General features: G+C 43.6%; 1 protein-coding gene across 1 annotated transcript in view; it reads left to right on the top strand.

The window, feature by feature from the left end:
- The first annotated feature begins 10,089 nt into the window (after window positions 1-10,089).
- The window catches only part of LOC133755039 (leucine-rich repeat-containing protein 37A3-like), a 38,918-nt gene continuing 26,235 nt past the window's right edge, over window positions 10,090-22,772 (top strand). The window contains exons 1-4 of the mRNA XM_062185356.1: window positions 10,090-14,837; window positions 14,946-15,209; window positions 16,853-16,924; window positions 19,638-19,718. Coding sequence (XP_062041340.1) covers window positions 10,090-14,837; window positions 14,946-15,209; window positions 16,853-16,924; window positions 19,638-19,718 — 5,165 coding nt within the window. The remainder of the gene's footprint in view (window positions 14,838-14,945; window positions 15,210-16,852; window positions 16,925-19,637; window positions 19,719-22,772) is intronic.

Genomic DNA, 22,772 nt, shown 5'->3' with positions numbered 1-22,772 from the left:
TCCAACAGCTGCAGGCAGGCCTGCCTCAGCCAAGTGATCCCAATTCACCCTGCAGATGCGACCTCTGGGTAAGCCTGGATCTTACAGTAGCCCCAGGCCTTCTCTTAAGAGACTATGCGAGATGTAATGGGGTAGACTTCTCCCAGGAAACGGGGTTGAACAAATAGCTTTGGAAGAGTGTATTTTATTTGGAATGCAAACATCGTACACGGTGGACACCTGATGAGGAGAGCAGGTAGGAGCACTAGTGCTTTTGTGAGGAAGCTGATGGCCCCAAGAAGGTTGTAGAAGGTGAATGTTGGATCTAGCTGAAGAGCCTATGAGAGTATTTTAGGCATGGAAAGCCAAGACACGCTGGGGAAAAAAAAAGAAGAAGAAGAAGAAGAGGAAGAGGAGGAGGAAGAGGAGGAGGAAGAGGAGGAGGAAGAGGAGGAGGAAGAGGAGGAGGAAGAGGAGGAAGAGGAGGAGGAAGAGGAGGAGGAAGAGGAGGAGGAAGAAGAGGAGGAAGAAGAGGAGGAAGAAGAAGAAGAAGAAGAAGAAGAAGAAGAAGAAGAAGAAGAAGAAGAAGAAGAAGAAGAAGAAGAAGAAGAAGAAGAAGACCTAAATGAAGGATCTCAGCGAGTGTGATCCCAGTGGAAAGAACGGGGCCATCAAAGTAAGAGGTACCTTTCTCTGAAGGGAGGAGAGAACTTCCACTTTGACTAAGGCCTTGTTGGAATAGGATCGAAGTCGGTGAACCCTAAAGGCTTCCATAGCCTCGGCAACTCATGACTAGAGCCTAGGGAGATTATGGACGCCATAAACAAGAGTGTTAAATTGTTAAATCAACATCAAGAGTCACTGTGTACTTACGTCCCTTGTGGAATCTGTCCTTAATAGGTTGTCGAAGGTGAAGTAATGATATAGCTAGTACTGAAACAGTATTTTTACACTTTGTGTTTCTGTGTGGGTGCAAACTGATGAAATCTTTACTTAGTACATACTAAAGAGATCTTCTGTATATAAAGATAATTGAAAATGAAAAAAAAACTTGGTTTTAAATTGGAAATTACATAGAAAAATAATCAATCTTTTAAAAAAAATCTTGCAGAATCTCTGTCATTAATGTGATGTACACTGTTATTTAATGCTATAACTAGTACTCCAACAGTATTTTTTCACTTTGTGTTGCTATGTGAGGGCAAACTGTTGAAATCTTTATATATGCTAAACTGATTTTCTGTATATAAAGAGAATTGAAAATGAATCTTGATGGGAATGGAAGGGGAGAGCGAGTGGGAAAGGGGAGGGTTGCGGGTGGGGGGGAAGTTGAGGGGGGGAAGCCTTTGTAATCCATAAGCTGTACTTTGGAAATTTATATTCACTAAATAAAAAAATATATATAATAAACAAGAAAAGAAGGTGAAATGTGAGACTATGGGCAGAACAAATTTCAATGACCACTGAGTTTCACCAAAGGTCCCTTATATTCACCTTTACTTGTGTGTATGTGGACAGAGGTATTTTAGCGATAGTAAAGTCACACAGAAATATGTTGGAGGAGGAAAAGAATTGAGGGGCTGAGGAAAGGGCCTTGATGGTGGAGTGCCATCAGAAAGGTTAATTGGCGTTAGGTAGCAATTGCCTTTATATTCTCTATCCTTCTCCTCCCCTCATGAAAAATATTTCTATCGTTCTGAACTAGAAACATCTCACAATCATTTCCTTTACAATGGTTATAAAATAAGTCATCAATGATTTAATGACTATGAAAGAAAGAGGAGCAACTGGGAAAGGGATGCTGGGACTGCAGGCTGTTACTCATTTATTTAGAACACTCCCATCAATTCTCCATTCACTACAGAGAAACTGAAATTCTCTTTAAAATTTTTTTCTTTACTATATTTGTGTGAATTTCATGCTTAATTTAAAAAAAATTAAAACATTTTATTTATTTGAAAGGAAGAGTTACAGAGAGGCAGAGGGGGAGAGAGAGAGAGAGAGAGAGAGAAAGAGAGAGAGAGAGAGAGAGTCTTCCATCTGCTCGTTCACTCCCCAGATGGCTGCAATGGCTGGAGCTGAGCCAATCTGAGGCCAGGATCCAGGGGATTCTTCTGGGTCTCCCATGTGGGTGCAGGAGCCCAAGGACTTGGGCCATCTTCTACTACTTTCCCAGACCATAACAGAGAGCTGGATCAGAAGTGGAGCAGCTGGGACTCAAACCGGCACCCATATGGGATGCTGGCACTGCAAGTGGCAGCTTTACCTGCTAAGCCACTGTGCTGGCCCCCTGAATTTCATTAATTTTTTTTTTACTTTAAAAAAATATATATATGCATATATACATATATATATATATATATATAAAGGGAAAAAATTTCAAGTTTTTTTAAAAGATTTATTTATTTATTTATTTATTTGAAAGTCAGAGTTACACAGGAGAGGCAGAGAGAGAGAGACAGAGAGAGGTCTTCCATCCGATGGTTTGCTCCCCAGATGGCTGCAGTGGCCAGAGCTGTGCCGATCTGAAGCCAGGAGCCAGGAGCCAGGAGCCAGGAGCTTCTTCCCAATCTCCCATGTGGGTGCAGGGGCCCAAGGACTTGAGCCATCCTCTGCTGCTTTCCCAGGCCATAACAGAGAGCTGGATTGGAAGTGGAGCAGCCGGAACTCGAACCGGCACCCATATGGGATACTGGCGCTTCAGACCAGGGCATTAACCCACTGTGCCACAGCGCCAGCCCCTCAAGTTTGTCATATATACAGTTTTAAGAGCATAATGATACTTCCCACTGTAGCTCTTCTCCCTCCCTTAAAATGTTTTTAATCCCCTGGATTAAAATGGAATAAAAATACCATAGTTAACAATAAAATTATTTGAACAAAATTCCATTACTAAAAGTAAATTGAAAGCTTTTGTAATGAATGTTTGCCAATATTAGAATTCATATGGAATTGGAGTAATTATTACACAGATTTGCCTAATACTCTAGGAGCTACAGAGGCTCTACAATTTTTTTAATTTTTCAAAGAAAACATTAAGTAGGGTATTTTCTATTGAAATACTCATTAAATAGTCATCAAGAAGGATATTTTCTATTGACCTATCTTCATGGTCACTCTCTTTTTTTAATTTTTTGACAGGCAGAGTGGACAGTGAGAGAGAGACAGAGGGAAAGGTCTTCCTTTTGTCATTGGTTCACCCTCCAATGGCCACCGTGGCCAGCGCGCTGTGGCCGGCACATCATGCTGATCCGATGCCAGGAGCCAGGTGCTTCTCCTGGTCTCCCATGCAGGTGCAAGCCCCAAGGACGTGGGCCATCCTCCACTGCACTCCCAGGCCATAGCAGAGGGCTGGCCTGGAAGAGGGGCAACCGAGACAGAATCCGGTGCCCCTAATGGGACTAGACCGGTGTGCCGGTGCCGCAGGTGGAGGATTAGCCTATTGAGCCATGGCGCTGGCCCATGGTCACTCTCTTCTGCCATTCCCTTCTACTAAGTCCATCTGGCATGAGCTTTTTTGTCCCAGACATTACACTTTTCAGTTCTACCATTTCCATTTTGTTCTGCCTAATATTTTTACTTCTCTGCAGAAATTTCCCTATCTGCTCACCCATAATGGTCATTTTTACTTAAAATTTCAGACTTACTAATCTTGGTAGTTTCCCTCTTAAAATTGTTGCTAACTTCAGTTTTTGGGTCATTTAAGTTTCTTTTGACTGCTTTTGACTGCTTTTTCAGTTCACTATGGGTCACATTTTTCACATATTTAGTATTTTGATTGTGCTGTTGTCACACATACTAAATACTAGAAAATTAGTTATGGGGACTGTGGACTCCATATACTTTCTCTGAAGAGAGTTATTTTATTCCATTAGGAAGATAAATTGTTGACCAGTCACCTTGAGCCAGTGGAAGTATATTTTCATAGTTTTGGTTTATTTTGTTTGTTTGTTTTTTTTATTGTTCTTATAGCCCTTCCATAGAAAATGTTTTATGGCCCTTCCATAGAAAATCCAAGCTGATAATCAACCCCTCTAACTTGATGGAATTCGAGCTCTAAATGTTCTTATCTTTGTCACAAGCGGTAGCTATAGCTGAATTCTCTTTGTTTCTCACCTTTGCAGATGTTGCTTTCTATTGGGATTCCTTTTTTTTATTTTTATTTTTTAACTTTTATTTAATGAATATAAATTTCCAAAGTACAGCTTATGGATTACAATGGCTTTTTCCCCCACATAGCTTCCCTCCCACCCGCAACCCTCCCCTCTCCTGCTCTCTCTCCCCTTCCATTCACATCAAGATTCATTTTCAATTATCTTTATATACAGAAGATCAAATTAGCATATATCAAGTAAAGCTTTCAACAGTTTGCACTCACACAGAAACACAAAGTGTAAAATACTGTTTAAGTATTTAAGTTATAGCATTAGGGAGAGAACGATCCAAAATGGGAAGTGGGATACACAGCAGACTCAGAATGGCAGATGTCCTAAACAACACTCTGGCCTCAGAATCAGCCCTAAGGCATTTGGATCCGGCTGAAAAGCCCATGAGTATATTTCAGGCATGGAAAGCCAAGACACTGTGGCAAAAAAAAAAAAAAAACAAACAAACAACAACAACAAACCTAAATGAAAGATTTCTGTGAGTGAGATCCCAGTGGAAAGAACAGGTCATTAAAGAAGAAGGTACCTTTCTCTGTCGGGAAAAGAGAACTTCCACTTTGACTATTACCTTGTCTAAATATGATCAGAGTCGGTGAACTCAAAAGGCCTCCATAGCCTTGGCAATTCATGACAAGAGCCTAGGGTGATTACTGATGCCATAAACAAGAGTGTCAATTTGTTAAGTCAACAACAGGAGTCACTGTGCACTTACTCCTCATGTAGGATCTCTGTCCTTCATGTGCTGTACATTGTGATTTAATGCTATAACTAGTATCATATGTTCTCCCTGATTGGTGACAACTAACCGATCACCAAAAAGGAAACCTTTTGAAGTGAAATGGACACTATGTGAAATGGTTACTTGATCAGCCCTTGCCCTGACTGTCAAGGAACAACTTAATACTTTATCCCTTTTAGTGTTTTTTTGTTCTACTTAATACTATTGGTTGAACTTTGTAATTAATACACAATTATTCTTAAGTGTTGAAAATTAACTGAAAAGTGATCCCGGTTAAATATAAGAGTGGGAATAAGAGAGGGAGGAGATGTACAGTTTGCAACACGCTCAATAGGACTTGGCCCAAATGGTAGAGTTAGAAACATGCCAGGGGATTCCAATTCAATCCCATCAAGGCGGCATGTACCAATGCCATCTCACTAGTCCAAGTGATCAATTTCTGTTCACAATTGATCATAATGATAGGACTAAGAGTCAAAGGGATCACATAAACAAGACTAGTGTCTCCATCGAGATTCTTGCAGTATGCCCTGCACGTGTGCATTTTAGGAGTCAGATGATAATTTCAGGGAAATTTATATGCAGAACTTGGCGCATCACCATCTGTTGCTCTTACATTTTTTTAATGAACTGTTCTTAAATCTGCCAATTTTCTTACACCAGTTCCAGTCCCCAGTGCTACCCATTTTTTATAAAAATAATTTGCCAGTTAGATATGCAGAGAAGTTATGTTTGAATTGACATATCCATAATTAATATTGAAAATCACTGTCTTATCATGTATTTGCAGGCCATGTTCAATTTGTCTTGTGTGACTTGCTGGTTCATACATCTAGTATATTTTTCCCTAGTAATTGTTTTAATTAATTTGTAGGTGATTTATTTTTAAATATTTATGTATTTATTTGAAAAGCAGGGTTAGAAAGAGAGAGAGAGAGAAACCTCCATCTGCTGGTACATTCCTCAAATGGCTGCAATGGCTAGGGCTGGGCCTGGCCAAAGCCAGGAGCCAGGAGCTTCTTCCTTGTCTCCCCTGTGTGTAGTGGGTCCCAAATATTTTGGGTCATCTTCCACTGCTTTCCCAGGTGCATTAGCAAGGAGCTGGATAGGAAGTGGAGTAGCTGAGACTTGAAGTAGTACCCACACAAGATTCTGGCACTGCAGACAGTGGCTTAATCTGTTGTGCCTCCATGCCAGACCCTATAGGTGTTGTTAAAATATTAGAGATAATAACCTTTTCCTGTTATGGATATTAAAAATATTTTCCCCACTCTATAATTTGAATTTTTGGCTTTTAATATAGCATCTTTTACCATTTTTATAATGATAAATCTATCAATTGTTTTCTTCAAATTTTCTAGGTTCCTTCAATTTGTAACAGATAGTCTCCCCCACCTGTAGTTCATAAAATTTTTCCTTTCAGTATTTTACTTACTTTTATTTAATGTTACTTTATTGAAAACAAGCATTCAAGAAACAATAGAAATCTAAAAAATAAAAATGCCCCAGTTCTATCTTCTAATAAAATCAAAGTTTTCTGTTTCATGTTACTCTTAAACTTTGATCATAAACAATTATATACCCTTATATTTTTGAAGAAATATTATCAGTTTCATCTTTATTTCTTTTTAAAGATTTGTTTATTTATTTTAGAGGCAGAGGCAGAGAGACAGAGAGAGAGGTCTTCCATCTGCTGGTTCACTCCCCAGATGGCTGCAATGCCCAGAGCTGGGCAGATCTGAAGCCAGGAGCCAGGAGCTTCTTCTGGGTCTCTCACACAGGTGCAGGGGCCCAAGGACTTGGGCCATCTTCCACTGCTTTCCCAGGCCATAGCAGAGAGCTGGATTGGAAGTGGAGCAGCTGGGACTTGAACTGGCGCCCATATGGGATGCCAGCATGGCAAGTTGCAGCCTTATCCACTATGCCACAGTGCTGGCCTCAATCATCTTTTCTTTTTTAAAAATGTATTTATGTATGTATTTGAGAGAGACATAGAGGGACGGAGCAAGAGAGACAGCGAGCGAGAGTGCAGCAATCTGCTCTTCATCTTCCAAATGCCTTTAACGCCTGGGGCTGGGTCAGGTAAATACCAGAAGTCCAGAATTCAATCCAGGTCTCTCATGTGGGTGTTAGGGTCCTAACTACTTGAGCTATCTCCTGTTACCTCCCAGAGTGTGCATTAGCAGGCAACTGGGATTGGGAGAAGAGCCAAGATATGAACCCAAGTACTCTGTTGTGAGATGCAAGCTTCCTAACTGGTGTCTCAAAAACTACCATTTCTTATTGCATTATAGCATACATGCTTTTCTGTTTTTCTCCGATCTTTTTAAAAACTATTTGTTTTATTTATTTGAAAGGCACAGTTACAGAGAGAGAGAGAAAAAGGAGAGAGAGAGACAGAGAGAGAAAGAGAGAGAGAGAGAGAGAGAGAGAGAGAGAGATTGATTTTCCATCCATTGGTTCACTCCTCAAATGGCTGCAGTGGCCATGGCTGGGCCAGACTGAAGCCAGGAGCTTCTTCTAGATATCCCACATGGGTGAAGGGGCCCAGGGACTTGGGCCATCTTCTTTTGCTTTCTTAGGTGGATTGGCAGGGATCTGGATTGGAAGTGCAACAGCTGGGACTTGAACCCAAGGCCATATGGGATGCCAGTGTCACAGTTGGTGACTTTATCCTGCAATATATATTTCTGTATTTGCTAATGCATTAATTCTCTACTTTTATAAAGTATTTATGTACTTATCTTTCTCATTAATGTCTTATTAATGTCTTATTTTTGTAAATGAGATAACAATATTGAGATTATTGTGCCCAAACACACACACACACACACAAATTCAGTATTAAGAGAATGCTTTACAGAAAGACTGTAGTCATCCTCATTCCCTCCAACAATGTTAATTGACACTGTTTTGGGTTTTTTTTTGTTTTTTTTTTTGACAGGGAGTGTGGGTAGTTGAGAGAGAGAGACAGAGGGAAAGGTCTTCCTTTGCCGTTGGTTCAGCCCTCAATGGCCGCTACGGCCAGCGTGCTGCAGCTGGCACACTGCGCTGATCCGAAGCCAGGAGCCAGGTGATTCTCCTGGTCTCCCATGGGGTGCAGGGCCCAAGAACTTGGGCCATCCTCCACTGCACTCCCTGGCCACAGCAGAGAGCTGGACTGGAAGAGGAGCAACCGGGACAGAATCTGGTGCCCAGACCGGGACTAGAACCCGCTGTGACAGCACCACAGGCGGAGGATTAGCCTATTGAGCCATGACACTAGCCTCACTTCCATTTTTAACACTGGAGTACTTGGCAACAAAGACATTTGTATCCCACATTCAGAGTACCTAGGGTTCAACACACAGATCTGGCTCCTAACTCCAGCTTCCTCCTAATGCAGACTTTGAGAGCAGCCATGGCTTGGGTAGTTGGGTTCTTTCCACCCATATGGCAAAGCTGGATTGAGTTCTTGACTTCTGGTTTGACTGGCCCCATCTCAGCCATTGCAGGTATTTGGGAAATAATCCAGTACAAAAGAGCTCTCTCTCCCTCCCTCTGTCTCTCTACTTCTCAAATAATCATTTCAAATTTAAAAAATATGAAAATCATTGCCATATGCCAAGCCATGTGCTAGGTACTGGGAATAAGATAGAGTCCTCTCTTGGAGTTTCCATAGCAGAAGCTGTGTCAGACAGTACATGATAAAATAGATTATGAAAAGGGCTCTGAAGGAAGTCAGCTGGGTTCTGGTCACAGCAGTATGCTTTGCGGACTTTAACATCTTACGTATCTTCTCTATGGGCCACACAGGGCAAAACCACTAAAAAGTGCCATTGTTACTTCTAGGTGTTGGACCTCCCAGTTGCAGAGATGCCCACTTGCTCGGGAGGACGCCCAAAGATCCAGACTCCAGACCAGTTGATGCAAAAAGCACGAGGTTTTTATTGAACGTTTGCGCAAACGGGCCCCCATCTCAGGCAGTGAGGAGCCCTGAGCGGCAGTTTCACACAGGTTATATAGGCAACGAATTAGCATATTCCTAATGCGCATGCATAGGATTGGTCAGTTCAGAGGGACCATTAGCATATGGGAGAATGCTGGCGAAGAATGCTGGTGGAGAGTGCTGGTGGAAAATGCAGAGGTGGCACGGGATTGGCTAGTTCGGAGGGACAATTAGCATACCGGAGAATGCTGAGGGAGAGTGCTGAGGGAGAGTGCTGAGGGAGAGTGCTGAGGTGTTACAGGATTGGCCGGTCGCAGTGACATCATAAGTGCGCGCCTAGAGACTCTCCGAAGGGGAGGGGCAGCTCTGCTCTGGGCACGCCCAGAGGTTTCCTGGAGGGGAGGGGCAGTTCTGCTCTGGGCGTGCCCAGAGATTCTCTGAAGGGGATTGACTTTTCCTTCCGAGAGAACGTCCTGCCCGCTGGACTCTGGGGAACATTTAACCTCTTAAGAAGCCCCCGATATTTGCCCAGGCCTAGTTTCTTGTCCCTCCCCCCATAAGGGTCCTTCATAGGTTAGCAGCTGTACTGAGCCAGGATAGAATGGGGGAAGTTTTCCTATACCAATGTAAACTGCTATTGATTTCTGTTCTAATCATCACACCCACACTGCATTGCCCATGTCTCTACAGAAATCTTCTAAGAACTGATTTCATTGTAGCCCCTACTTAACAGAATTGTCAAATATGAAAATAAGGATACTGAGACTTTAGAGGAAATGGCCTTGTTCCATAATAAATAAGCATAATATGTGTCCTCCTACCTCTGCCCTAACTAGCCCTGATGGGAGGAAAGACTGCTCTTGGATTTGAACTTGGAGGAGGAAACTTCAAGCTAGCAACCAGAACCAGATAACTCTGAAGACCCCCCCAAAAAAAACCAGCCCTGTTACTTCCTTGGGAAACTCCGCCTCCCCAGCCCCACCCCACACTAGTGGGCTGCTGGGGTTCTGGAGCCACCTGGGTCTGTGACCCAGTGGCTGTAGAAAAAGGCTGCCCTGGCTCAAAGCAGAAGAGCCCTGGAGGCAGAGCCTAATAAAGAATGTGTAAATAAAAGTCAGGTGTCATAAAGGGTGGGGCGGGGTTCACAGTTGCTAAGGCATGCCCTCTAAGGGGCTGCCATAATTCATTAACTCATGCTCAGGGCATACTGCATGTGCCCCAACAGCCTGAGTTACTGTATCCGGAAAATTCATTAGCTCATGCTCAGGGCATACTGCATGTGCCCCAGCAGCCTGAGTTACTGTATCCTGAAAACCCTGTCAATGACCCATTTGTGCCTGTGGGTCACATGGCTCCTCTTCAACTGGCAGCCTTTGTGGCTACCAGTCCAGGCGACTCAGCCTCTGGAGAGGGCCCAGGACCTGGTCCAGCTGACCTCCAGCCTCCCTTGGCTCTCTGAGCCCTGGTCTTCCCACTCCTCGAATGCCCCACCTGAATCACCTGACGCGCTCACACTCCCGGCAGACCCCGGCAGCTTTGATGACCTACGGTCTTCTGCTCCCTCTCAGATGCTGGCCTCACCTCAAGAGTCCACTGTGAGTTTTGTTCCTTTTCTGGACATGGATTCAGCTCAAGGGCTGCCCCCAGAGTCAGAACAGCTTGCTGATCCGTACCAGTATTTCAATAGGTTTCCTCGACAACAAAGGCTACCAGAGGCCATTCCCGTGCTAGACAGGGATCAGGATCAGCCCCTAGTTCTGCCTCCTCGACTGGAAGGAAAGGTTCACCAGTCATTTGAAGCACTCGTTCTGCCTCTAGACAGTCAGAGTTCACAAGGAAACAAGTTGATTGTTTCACCCCTGATCCCCAAGAAAGATCTAGCTCGGCTTAGACGACTTCCTAAGGTTGGTGTAGGAACTCCAGACAAAGCGGCCAAGCTTCAGGGTCAAAATCAAGTTTTGCCGGCTGACAATGTGGTCTATCCTGGTGGTTTTCCTACGGAATCCCAGGAGAACCCAGGGGAACCTGCACAGCCTTCTGAGCAGGCTGAACCATCTCAATTCCTGCTGGAGGGCCAGACTCCAAATCCAGAGACTCAGGAGCCCATCCAATCCTCCTCCCCACAGCAAGAAGAACAAGCTCCGCCTCCACAGCCCATTGAAACCGATGAGCCTGCTTCAACCCCGCAAGAGGTCCCAGTACCAAAACTACAGCAGCCCGAGGAAGAAGCATCTCCATGGCAGCAGGAGGCCCCAGCTCAGAATCCATTTGCTACTGCAGAAGTAGTAGGTCAGGCATCAGTGCATCACCATCTTCACACTCCATCCTCACCTCAGGTTGTAGCTCTCCAAGCAAACTTCCCCAGCGTCACACTGAAACCTGCAGACACGGAGCTGACAGAAGCCTCAGAGGCTGGTGAGGAAGTTCAATCTACTCCAAGCACGGAGCAGGCTCCAGCGCAGCCTCTGGAGCATCCTGAGGAAGTGGGACTCCCCTCAACCCAACAACAGGCCCCAGTGCAGACTCCAGAATTCCCTGGGAAGGTGGAATCTTGGACTCAAGAGGGTCTAGCTCAGACTTCAGAGCTCCCTGAGGAGACTGGGCCTTTCTCTACCCAAAACAATGCCACAGCTCAGCCTTCAGAGTATGCTGAGGAAGTCAGCCCATCTGTAGCCCAGCAGGGGGCCCCAGCTCAGACTCCCGGCCTGCCTGTGAACACTGAATATTCCCCCAGCAATCAGGAGCAGCCTGTTCAGCCTTCTGAGTCTCCTGAGATTGAACCTCCTAGAAGCCAACTGGAGGCCCTGGAGAAGCCTTTGGCACTCCCTGTGGAAGTCAAATCTCCAGTACAGCAAGATCCCCGAGCTCAAATGCTAGAAACTCCTGAGGAGAACATCATAGCTCAGACAACACAGATTCAGAAGGGGACTGACTGGTCTCTAGATCAGAATCAAGTTCACCGTTATAACTTGCCCAACATTACCATCAAGCCTGCAGATGTGGCACTGACCATAACTCCGGAGCCCACCATGGAGCAGGACTCTTCTCCAGTGCAGCAGGAGGGCTCTGCTCAGACTCCAGGCCCTCCTGTGGAGACAGAACCTTCTAGTGAACAGGAGCAGCCCGCTCAGTATGTTGAGTCTTCGATAGAGAAAAAACCCTCTCCAGCCCAGCAGGAGACCCCATATCAAACTCTGGGCCCTTTCCTGGAGACAGAAGCTTCTCCAGCCCAGCAGGAAACCCCAGAGCAGATTCTGGTCCCTTCTGCAGAGACAGAACCTTCTCCATTCCAGCAGGGACCCAGAGCTCACACCCCAGGCCCTTCCGTGGAGGCAGAACCTTCTCCCCGTGAACAGGAGCAGATAGCTCAGTATGCAGAGGCTCTGGTGGAGACTCAGCCTCCTCCAGGCCCTCCCGTGGAGACAGAGCCTTCTCTCAGAGAACAGGAGCAGATTGCTCAGTATGCGGAGGCTCTGGTGGAGACTCAAGCTCCTCCAGGCCAGCTAGAGGCCCTAGCTCTGACTCCAGTCCCACCTATGGAGACCGAACCTTATATCAGTGAGCAGGAGCAACCAATGCGGCCCTCTGAGTCTTCTGTCTTCTTTACAGAAGATTCAACCTCTTCAGAAGTCCCAGCCCAGCATCCAAGTCCTCACGCAGTGACCATTTTACCTCCAGGTCACCATCAAGTTCAGCAGTACGACTTGCCCAGTGTGACTACTAAACCTCCAGACCTGCAGCTGACCCTAACACCAAAACCTGCAGCAGAAATGGAAACATTTCCAGTCAGCCATGAGGTCACAACAACTCAGGCCTCAGTCCCAGCTCTGCCTCCAAAGCCTCTTGAAGAGGTTGAACTACTGCTAATTCAGTCTCAAGAAGTTATTCAGGATGAGAAACCCTATTCGACCCAGCAGGAGGAAACAGCTGAAAATGTACAGACCCCTGAGGAGGCCGGACCTTCTCCAATCCATCAGGAAGCCCAAGATCAAGCCTCAGTGTTCCCTATGGAGCCTGAGCCTTTGAAAGACCAGGAGGCAGACACAGCTCAGCAGCCAAAGCCCCCGGAAGAGGATGAGCACTCCCCAGTTCCAGGGGTCCCAGCTCAGCCTGAAGAACTGAAGGAACCTTCACCAAGCCAGCAGGGGATTTCTGTTCCACCTCTAGAGCGCCCCATGAGTGCTTACCAATTACCACTCCAACAGGGAGACACAAACCAGCCTTCAGTAATCTTCCCAGAGATTAGTGATGCTATTCCAATGAATATGACATTTTCACCTCATATTCTGGAAGAAATACTCAGAACTCAGCATTTAAGGTTGTCTGAAACCACACCAAAACATGTGGATATTGACCTTGCCAGAACCCTAAAGCCCACTCTAGAAGTTTACCCTTACCCCGGTCAGCAGGAAGGACCTGCCCAGCCTACAGTTCCCACCAAGCAAGTTGAATTTTCTCCAACCCAGCTTAGGCCTCCTCTTGCCCAGCCTCCGGCACTGCCTGAAAAGATGGAACCTTCTCCAGCTGAGTCTCCAGAGCCCCTCAAGAATGCAAAACATGCTCCAGTGCAAAATGAAGCCCCAGCTGAGCCACAAGACTTCCCTAATACTCAATCATCTGCAACCAAGCAGGAGCTTCAAACTCAGCAACCAAACCTGACCAAAGTCATAATTCAACCTTTGGACATGGAGCTCACCATAACTACACAACCTGGAATGGAAGGGGGACTTTCTCCAATCATGCAGGAGGCCCCAGTTCAGCTTCCATGGCCATCTAAGGAGGGTATAGCTCAAGCCCCAGGATATCAGGGGGTGGCAGTTACAACACCAGCTCAGGATCAAGCTCAGTTTCCAAAATCACCCCGCATCACATTTCAACCTTTTGATCTGGCGCTTACAATAACTCCACAGCCCATTACAGAGGCTGAACTTGCCACAAATGTGCAGGAGGCTCCACCTAAAGGAACTGTAGCTCAGCCACCAGTGCATCATGGGATGACAGTTCCAACATTAGGTCTGGATCAAAATCAACCTCCACTATCACCCAGTGTCACAAATCAACCTTTAGACCTGGCACTTACCATTACTACAGAACCTACTACAGAGGCTGAGCATCCTACAGAACTGAGCAAGACTACAGCTCCATCTCCAAACCTGACTCCAGTCACAACTCAACATTTGGACCTGGGACTTACCATAACTCTAGAAACCAGTAGTATGGTGACTGAACCCTCTACAGACAAGCAGGAGACCTCAAGTCAACCTCCCAAGGAGGGTGTAACCCAATCTCCAACACATCAAGAGGTGACAGTTCCAACACTGGGTCATAATCAAGCTCAATTTCCAACATTGCCTACTAATATCACAGTTCAGCCTTTGGACACAACGCTTACCATAAATGCAAAGCATACCAGGAAGGCTGAACATTTTACAGCCCTGAAGAGGACTAAAGTACCTCCCGTGCACCATGAGGAGGTACTTTCACAACCAGACCAGGTTCAGGTGCAGCATCCAACCCTGACAGAAGTCACAGTTCAACCTTTTGATGTAGAACTTACCCTAACTCCAGAATCCATTGTGGAGGGTGAACCACTTCCAACCACCCAGGAGACTTCAGGGCAGCCTCCAGGGCCACAAAATGAAGCGGTCTATCAGCCTCCAGTTTATTATGAGATGGTAGTTCCAAAACCAAGTCAAGATCAAATTCCGCATCCAATGTCACCCAGTGCCACAGCTGAACCTTCAAAGCTAGAGCCAACCATAACTCAGGTACCCACTACACAGGATGGACATTCTACAGCCTTGAAGCCTATATCTCCTCCTCCTTATCCAATGTACCCTGAGGTGACATTTTCACCTCCAGTCCAGATTCAGACTCAGCATACAAACCTGCCTCCAGTCACAGTTAAGCCTCGGGACCTGGAAATTACCCAAACTCCACAACGTACTACAGAGGTTAAACCTTCTACTACCACGCAAATGACCCTAACTCCTTCTACAGAGCCACTAAAGGAGCTCGTACCTCAGTCCCCAGGGGACAATGAGATGAAAGTTCCAACAGCAGGTCAGCATCAAGTTCAGCACCCACTATCACCCAGTGTCATAGCTCAGCCTTCCAAGATGGAGCTTACCAGAACTCTGGTACCCACTACAAAAGCTGGCCACTCTCCATCCCTGAAGAAGACTACAGATCTACATCCAAGCCAGGTTCAGACTCAGCACTCAACCCTAACTGAAGTCACAGATAAGCCCCTGAATGCGGCTGCCACCATAAATGTATGTGAGCTCTGTTCCTGCAGAAATGAGACACTTTCATGCACTGGCCTCAGCCCAGTGCAGAAGCTTCACAAAGTTCCTGTACCAGAGCCCAACAGCTACAACGGCACCTTCAGCATATTGTAAGAATCTCCCTTCCTCATAGTTCCCTACAGCCTGCCTGTCTCAGCAGCTTTTCCTCAAGATCTTCTGAGCCTTCCTCAAGTCCCCACCTTATGTTGACTGTGTGTGTGTGTGTGTGTAGTTTTTTTTTTTTTTTGACAGGCAGAATTAGACAGTGAAAGAGAGAGAGACTAAGAGAAAGGTCTTCCTTTTTCCATTGGTTCACCCCCCCCAAGTGGCCACTTTGCTTGTGAGCTTTCGTTATCCTCCTTCTCTTCTTAGTCTTGTGTGCCTTCTTCAGTCTCGTGTGATTGCCCTTACTCCTTTGCCTGATTATTTATGTATTGACATTCACCATATTATTACCTCATTGCTTTACTCCCATTCTTAAACACAACCCTCATCCCAACTTATTAGAGATGATACAACAGTTTTAAGGATAGATTCTGGAGCCAGGTTGCCTGGCTTTGAACACAGGTCTCTCAGTGATTAGCTTTGTGACTTTGGAAAAGTTATTTAGCTTGGATTCAATCTCCTCATCTGTAAAGCTGGCTTAAAGAATTGTGCGATGGACGTAACAGAAAATAGAAACGGGTGACTCCACAGTCTTTCCCTGGATGACAGTGAGAATGATGGTGGTCTGTAAGGCAGAAGCACAGCAGTCAGAAAGAAGAGCCCGTTTGCAGGAGATGTGTTCGGTGTTAGGCACTTTTTATTGGTGAGCATAAAGTAACCTGAGTGGACATATCCACCAGACAGGTGAGCAGACAGGTATCTGTTTTATTGCTGCTCCTGCTTCCAGGAAAATGTGTACCTAAAACAAATAGGTTCATTGTTGCTGAGGACTGAGGACAGAGTGAAAGGTAAGCACTCACAGCAATTCAGAGTTGAAGCTAAATATAAGTCATTTAACAGCTTCTTGTAAACATGTGTCGATTATGAGTACCTTCCCACTTTTGAAAAAGTGCAAAGAATGTAGGATAAAATGTGAAAGTATGAACCCCCACAAACCCTCATCATCCCCTGGTCCTCACTCTATCACCCATAACCCAGGCTGTGTGTCTTTCCTTCCAACCTCCTCTCACTTTTTTTCCTATGGAGGTAATGCTTGGCTCCTGGCTCAGTGATCGGCACTTTTACCCTATGCTGTATTCCAAAAGGCTTTCCCACATCAGCACATTAGTCCCTCTGATTTTAAATTGTCTGTATCCATTCTGTACTTGGAAAGATTTCAGCAGAGGGTGCTTGGCCAAAGCACTGGTATTACCTGTCATAGGTTTTCATTATTCTTATTTGTGACAATACATTTTGCCCATTTTTTTCTTGAATTATTTATCCTTTTCTCACTGATTTATAGAAGTCACTTTAGACACCTGAGTTATTTTGGTGAAAATACTTAATATTCAAAGTGACTGTCTTTACTGTCAGAGATTGCACAGAGATGAAGATAAGCTTCTGAGAGGATGCTTCATTGTTTGTCAGTGGCCCCACATTATTTGTTGAGTGAGCAAACCGGGAAGCAGAGAGCTATGGACCTTAAGAGCACTGGTATTTATTAGAAAGCTGATAATATTTCTGTATTTCAATACTCCCCCATGAGGGTGCCTCATTTTGTTCATTCTTTTCCAACCTATTTATGGATATGAACTGTGTTCCTTTACAGAAATTTCCAAGGAAACTCAATTTCTTTCATTGATGAAAATGTATGGAAAGCATACCATTGGGCTGAGACACTGTGAGTACACGCTCCCAAAACATGAATACAAAAAACTAACTGCATTGTAAGAGCTTTCTTGTTCTACTATTTTGAGGTCAGTATGTCAGAAAAAGTATTCCCCTCTCCATGTCACAATCAACATCTGTTGATTATAATTCTATGGTTGTTTTAACAAGGCATAGAATTTGAAATAAGAATCATTTATCAGTAATACTGATTATATTCTTAGTAGATAAAAAGTGATAGGGATAGTGAAGACCTTCATTGTGTCCTAACTCCCTACCTATGAGGGAATAATCACTGCTCTGAGTTTGGCATATATCCTTCCAAAAACTTACCTACAAACATATTTACATAGAGCATAATAGGTTTGTTGTGTGGTTTCTTTTTTTTTTAACCTAAATAGTAACATCCCGCAACTTGGCTCTTTCACTTCATGGTTTCTCCTGGATTTCTTTCCCTTCTAGTACTCAGTCAGTTATCCTATTCATTTAACTCCTACATGAAATTCTATAGTATGGATGGGCATTTCACAGTTTACTTAATAATCCCGCTATTGATGGATTTTGGATTATGTCCACTTCTCATGTATTGCTTCAAGGAAAATCCTTGTGCACACTTGTGAACATGGACAAGCATTTTGCAAAATAGAAGTCTAGAAAGAAAATGGGGAGGCTAGTGCTGTGGCAGAGTGGGAAAAGCCTCCACCTGCCATGCCAGCATCCCATATGGGCACTGGTTTGAGCCCTGGCTGCTCCACTTCTGATCCAGATCTCTGATATGGCCTGGGAAAGCAGTGGAAGATTGCCCAAGTGCTTGGGCCCCTGCACCCATGTGGGAGACCTTGAAGAAGCTCCTGGCTCCTTGCTTTGAATCAGCACAGCTCCGGCAGTTGTGGCCAACTGGGGAGTGAGCCAGTGGATTGAAGATCTCTCTCTCTCTCTCTCTGCCTCTCCTTCTCTCTGTGTGTAACTTGACTTTCAAATAAATAAATAAATCTCAAAAAAAGAATGAAAATAGATGGAGACTACAGAAATAGGAAATTTTAATCGCCCTCAGAAAAGCTGTGCACACTTACTTACACTCCAGCTAACAGAAAATAAGAACATTCATTTCCCTTCATCCTTTTTAAAAAGATGTATTTGTTTACTTGAAATATGAGAGTTGAGGGAAGGGGGAGATGGAGCGAGAGCAAATGAGAGAGTGAGAGAAAGAGAGAATCTTCAATCCACTGCTTTATCCCCAAATGCCCAAAACAGCCATGGCTGGGCCAGGCCAAAGCTAAGATCTAATACTTGATTATGGGTCTCCCACAAGGATGGCGAGGAATCAAGCACTTGGACCATCATCTGCTGCCTCCTAGGTGCACTAGCAGGCATGTGGCTCAGAAGCAGAGGGCCCAAAACTTTAACCAAGCTCTCCAATATGGAATTTGTGCTTCTCAAGTGAGGGGTTAGCCTGCTATGCCCCAACACTGACTCTTCCCTTCACCTTTTCACCTCGGGATGCTCTGTATTTTGCTAATGTGACAGGCAAATAAAAGGGTTCCCAGCTGAATTTGGATTTCTCTGATTACTTATAAATTTAAATGTCTTTATATACTTATTGAATATCTATGTTTCGTTGAGGTTTTGTCCACTGTCCATTTGTTGAATTATCTTTTCCTTACTGATTTTTGAAAGGAATCAGTTTAGACTCCCAATTTTGGGGGAAAATACTTAACATTAAAAGTAATTAACTAAAAATAAAAATCTATCATGTCACCTCGGACAGTGAACTAGAAATTTTGAAGTGCTGAGTGTAACATAATAAAAAAAAAAGAATTAACTGACATTTTTCACAACAGTTTGCGGGTTATATCACTGGGACAACTTGTATAGACGTCATAAATTATTTCTGAATACAAACAAGACATATAACAGACAAAGGAGAAGGGTTATGATCACTTTAAGATAAATTTTCCCAGGGCCTGTGCAATGGTGCAGTGGTGCAGTGGGCTAAGCTGCTACTTGTGGCGCCGGATTCCTCTACAGGTACCAGTTCTAGTCCCAGCTGCTCCACTTTAAATCCAACTCTCTGCTATGGCCTGAGAATGCAGTAGAGGATGGCCCAAGCACTTAGGTCTGTGCACCCATGTAGGAGACCCCAAAGAGGCTCATGGATCCTGGCTCCTGGCTTCCAATTGGCCCAGCTACAGCCATTGCAGCCATTTGGGGAGTGAACCAGTGGATAGAAGACCTTTCTGTCTCTCCTCTCCATCTGTAATTATAACTCTCAAACAAATAAATAAAATCTTTTTTAAAAAAGATAAAAGTTTCCCCTTAGCCTACTGTCTCATTTCTGATGGGAAAATGCTAGAATCAGGCAGTTGTGACTTTTAATTTATGATATTTCTTAAATACAATACACAGTTCACAAACCTCCACTAGAAAAGCATTATCGAATCCAAAATGTCAATAGCATTCAAGTTGTGAAACTGTTCCAGAGAAATAAAGATCACGCAGTACAAGTATGTCGTGTGTAATATGAAAATGATACGATGAAATTTATTGTAAATGTCCAAGTATAATTCAGAACCAAATCTTCCAGTACCTGTAAATTCTTTAGTGTGTAGATAAAATGTGGAAGTATTGTTTCATCTATAAAAATTAGAATCCCTCCTGAGAGAAGAGTATTCTTAAAATATATCTTTTTTCTTATTCATTCTCTTTGATTGTGTCTTTTATTGTAGAAATCTTGGTTGCAATTTACTGACAGAACTGAGCTTTGGGACATTTCAGGCGTGGCATGGAATACTTTTTTTGCACAGTGTGTAAGTGAAATAGATGATGAACACATATTTAAAAACCATTTATTTGTAAAAATTGTATATAGTTATGGTTATCTGGGTATTAAGTCCTGTATATAAACTCTGCAAATGAGGTCTTAATTTCCATTTTTTTTTCAAAAATCTAACACCAAGTACTCTGGGAGAAAAACATTCTTGTGCTTTCTCAGGGTAACCTGCTTTTAAGTCATAATGCAAAAATAATTTCTGAGACCCAGCCAAAGGGCACATCTCTCCCCATCACCCAGATCATGAGCTTTTTCCAAAATGTATTTAGCTCTCGATTTATAAATTATCTGTGGATACTAAGAACCTTTGAAATAGGAAGAAGTGGTGTATATGTTAAACTGTAGGCATGGAAAGCCAAGATATCATGGAAAAGAAAAAAAGAAGACCTAAATGAAAGATCTCTGCGAGTGAGATCCCAGTGGAAAGAACGGGGCCATCAAAGAAGGAGGTACCTTTCTCTGAAGGGAGGAGAGAACTTCCACTTTGACTATGACCCTATTGGAATAAGATCAAAGTCAGCGAACTCTAAAGGCTTCTATAGCCTTGGCAACTCATGACTAGAGCCTAGGGAGATTACTGATGCCATAAACAAGAGTGTCAAATTGTTAAGTCAGCAACAGGAGTCACTGTGCACTTACATCTCATGTGGGATCTGTCCTTAATGTGTTGTCTAATGTGCAGTGATGCTATAACTAGTACTGAAACAGTATTTTTACTCTTTGTGTTTCTGTGTGGGTGCAAACTGATGAAATCTTTACTAAGTATATGCAGAATCGATCTTCTGTATATAAAGATAATTGGAAATGAAAAAAAAAAAAAAAACCCTGGTGTTAAATTGGAAATGGCATAGAAAATTAATTAATTTTTAAAAAAATATTATGTAGGATCTCTGTCTTTAATGTGCTGTACACTCTTATTTAATGCTATAACTAGTACTCCAACAGTATTTTTTTCACTTTGTGTTGCTATATGGGGGCAAACTGTTGAAATCTTTACTTAATATATACTAAACTGATCTTCTGCATATAAAGAGAATTGAAAATGAATCTTGATGTGAATGGAAGGGGAGAGGGAGCGGGAAAGGGGAGGGTTGCGGGTGGGAGGGAAGTTATGGGAGGGGGGAAGCCATTGTAATCCATAAGCTGTACTTTGAAAATTTATATTCATTAAAGTTTAATAAATGAAAAAAGACAATAAATAATAAATGTTGGAAAGGAAAAAAAAACTGTAGTGTAAAAAAAATAAGAAAATACACTGCTCTAGCCTAATCCCACATGTTCTGTCCTGACTAAACTGCAACAGAAAGTGAGTTTTATTCCCTTTCAGCTCTATAATTCTGTGATGTTCAATGGCCTGAGGGAATTATAGATTCAAGATAAAGATTCTCCACTAAACCTGACATTGAAAGACTATCCACCTGTTCTGTGGTTCAGAATCCCTGTCAAACACAATTCATTTTGGTTATGATGGAAGGTTTTAGGATGTGTTGGGGATGGACCAACAGTGCCTGCAGATCTTGAGGAAGAACACTGAGAGTCTGTTTTTCCTTCACCCACACACCGGGGAGCTGGTTCCTGGAGCCCCTACACCAAGTGGCTTTGGTAGCATCAGTAAAAATGGCCTCAACATATATCTTTCCATTAGAGTCCCTCCTAAGGGGCTGAGTTCCACTACAGTTTTCTGTAGACAACATAGGGAGAAAATCTGTGGAATCACAGTGGATGAAAAGTAATGAATTCATTTAATAATATTCACTGAGTGCCAGGCCCACCAAGTGCCAGGTGCTGTATTAAGTGCTGAGGGTACAAATTGGAATGGGACAGAAGTTTTGCCTCCAAGAGACTTTCATGCCAGCAGCGGGAAGTTGGACATTGATGGGAAAATGAGTGACAGCCATGCTAGCATCTGTGCAGCAAGGCCAGAGAGGAGCTGAAACAGTAGGAGCACAGAGTTAGGGATGGCGCACAGTGGACGAGGCAGCGGTTCATTTATCTCAAGATTCTGTGTCCATCTTAAGCAAAAGAAAAAAAGCATTTGCTTCATGGTGATGCAAAACCCAGAGCTAGCTGGTATTGGAAACTAATTCTCTTATCATACAATCTGAACATATCTAACTCGTGGTTACTTCAAAAATGGGCATAATGGCTGTAATACACCAAGTGTGTGTTGAGAGCTGGTCTCCTTTATTTGGGGACATATTCTTTTATTAGACAAAGCTAATCTGCTTCAAGGAAACTTTTGCTATCCTGAGATGAAAGCCTACTGCCTCTCTTCTCAAAGGCCCATTGCCCCAGGAAGACACCAGTAATCTTGTGCCCAAAGACTAGAGTTTTTAAAGTGAAAACAATCCTGTTCACTGCATTACAGAGTCCAGAAAAGAGTTCCAGCTGAGCTGGATTCATCATGAACTGCAGCCTAAGCTTCAAGGCTTTACGCTTGCACATGCCCCTTCCAAGGTCCTGGGAGGGGCTGGAGCAATTTTTATATTCATAATTTTGCATGTGTCATTATAAGGGATTCCCCAAATTAGGTAAGGCTCAGGCTCAGCAAAATCTGCATTCACCCTTAGTTTGCACGTACTACAGGCAGTCCAGTAAATATTCTTCTGAATGAAGCCTCTGTGTAACAACAGCAGTGTGGTAGGATCAGTCTATTGTGAATATGAAATCTACCTCAAAGACATGCCAAGAGCTTACCAGTGACATAACACTCTTTGAATAGTAATACTCATCAATCTTTCAGCTGAAATCAGAAATGAAATATATGATGGAAAATCAGCAGTAATTGATAATTCTAAACATTAAGTATACTTTATTTCTTCTGCTTCATTCATGTACATTAAGTCTTAACCCAATGGCTTCTTTCTAAAAATTGTTTTAGGCACTTCATTGGTTCTCACAATACAAGTTTCATAGTTTAGTAATGGAAGGACTCTAGAGTGTAGAGAGCTGCAGCCTTATCCAGACAGAGCACATCCACATGCTCACTTGTCTGTTACTCACAAGCACTGTGGGTAACTAGGAGGAGAGT

The sequence above is a fragment of the Lepus europaeus genome, unplaced genomic scaffold (assembly GCF_033115175.1).
Source record: "Lepus europaeus isolate LE1 unplaced genomic scaffold, mLepTim1.pri SCAFFOLD_394, whole genome shotgun sequence".
NCBI lineage: Eukaryota > Metazoa > Chordata > Mammalia > Lagomorpha > Leporidae > Lepus > Lepus europaeus.
Note: the sequence above shows the minus strand (reverse complement) of the source record. Positions and strands in the feature narration are given on the sequence as shown.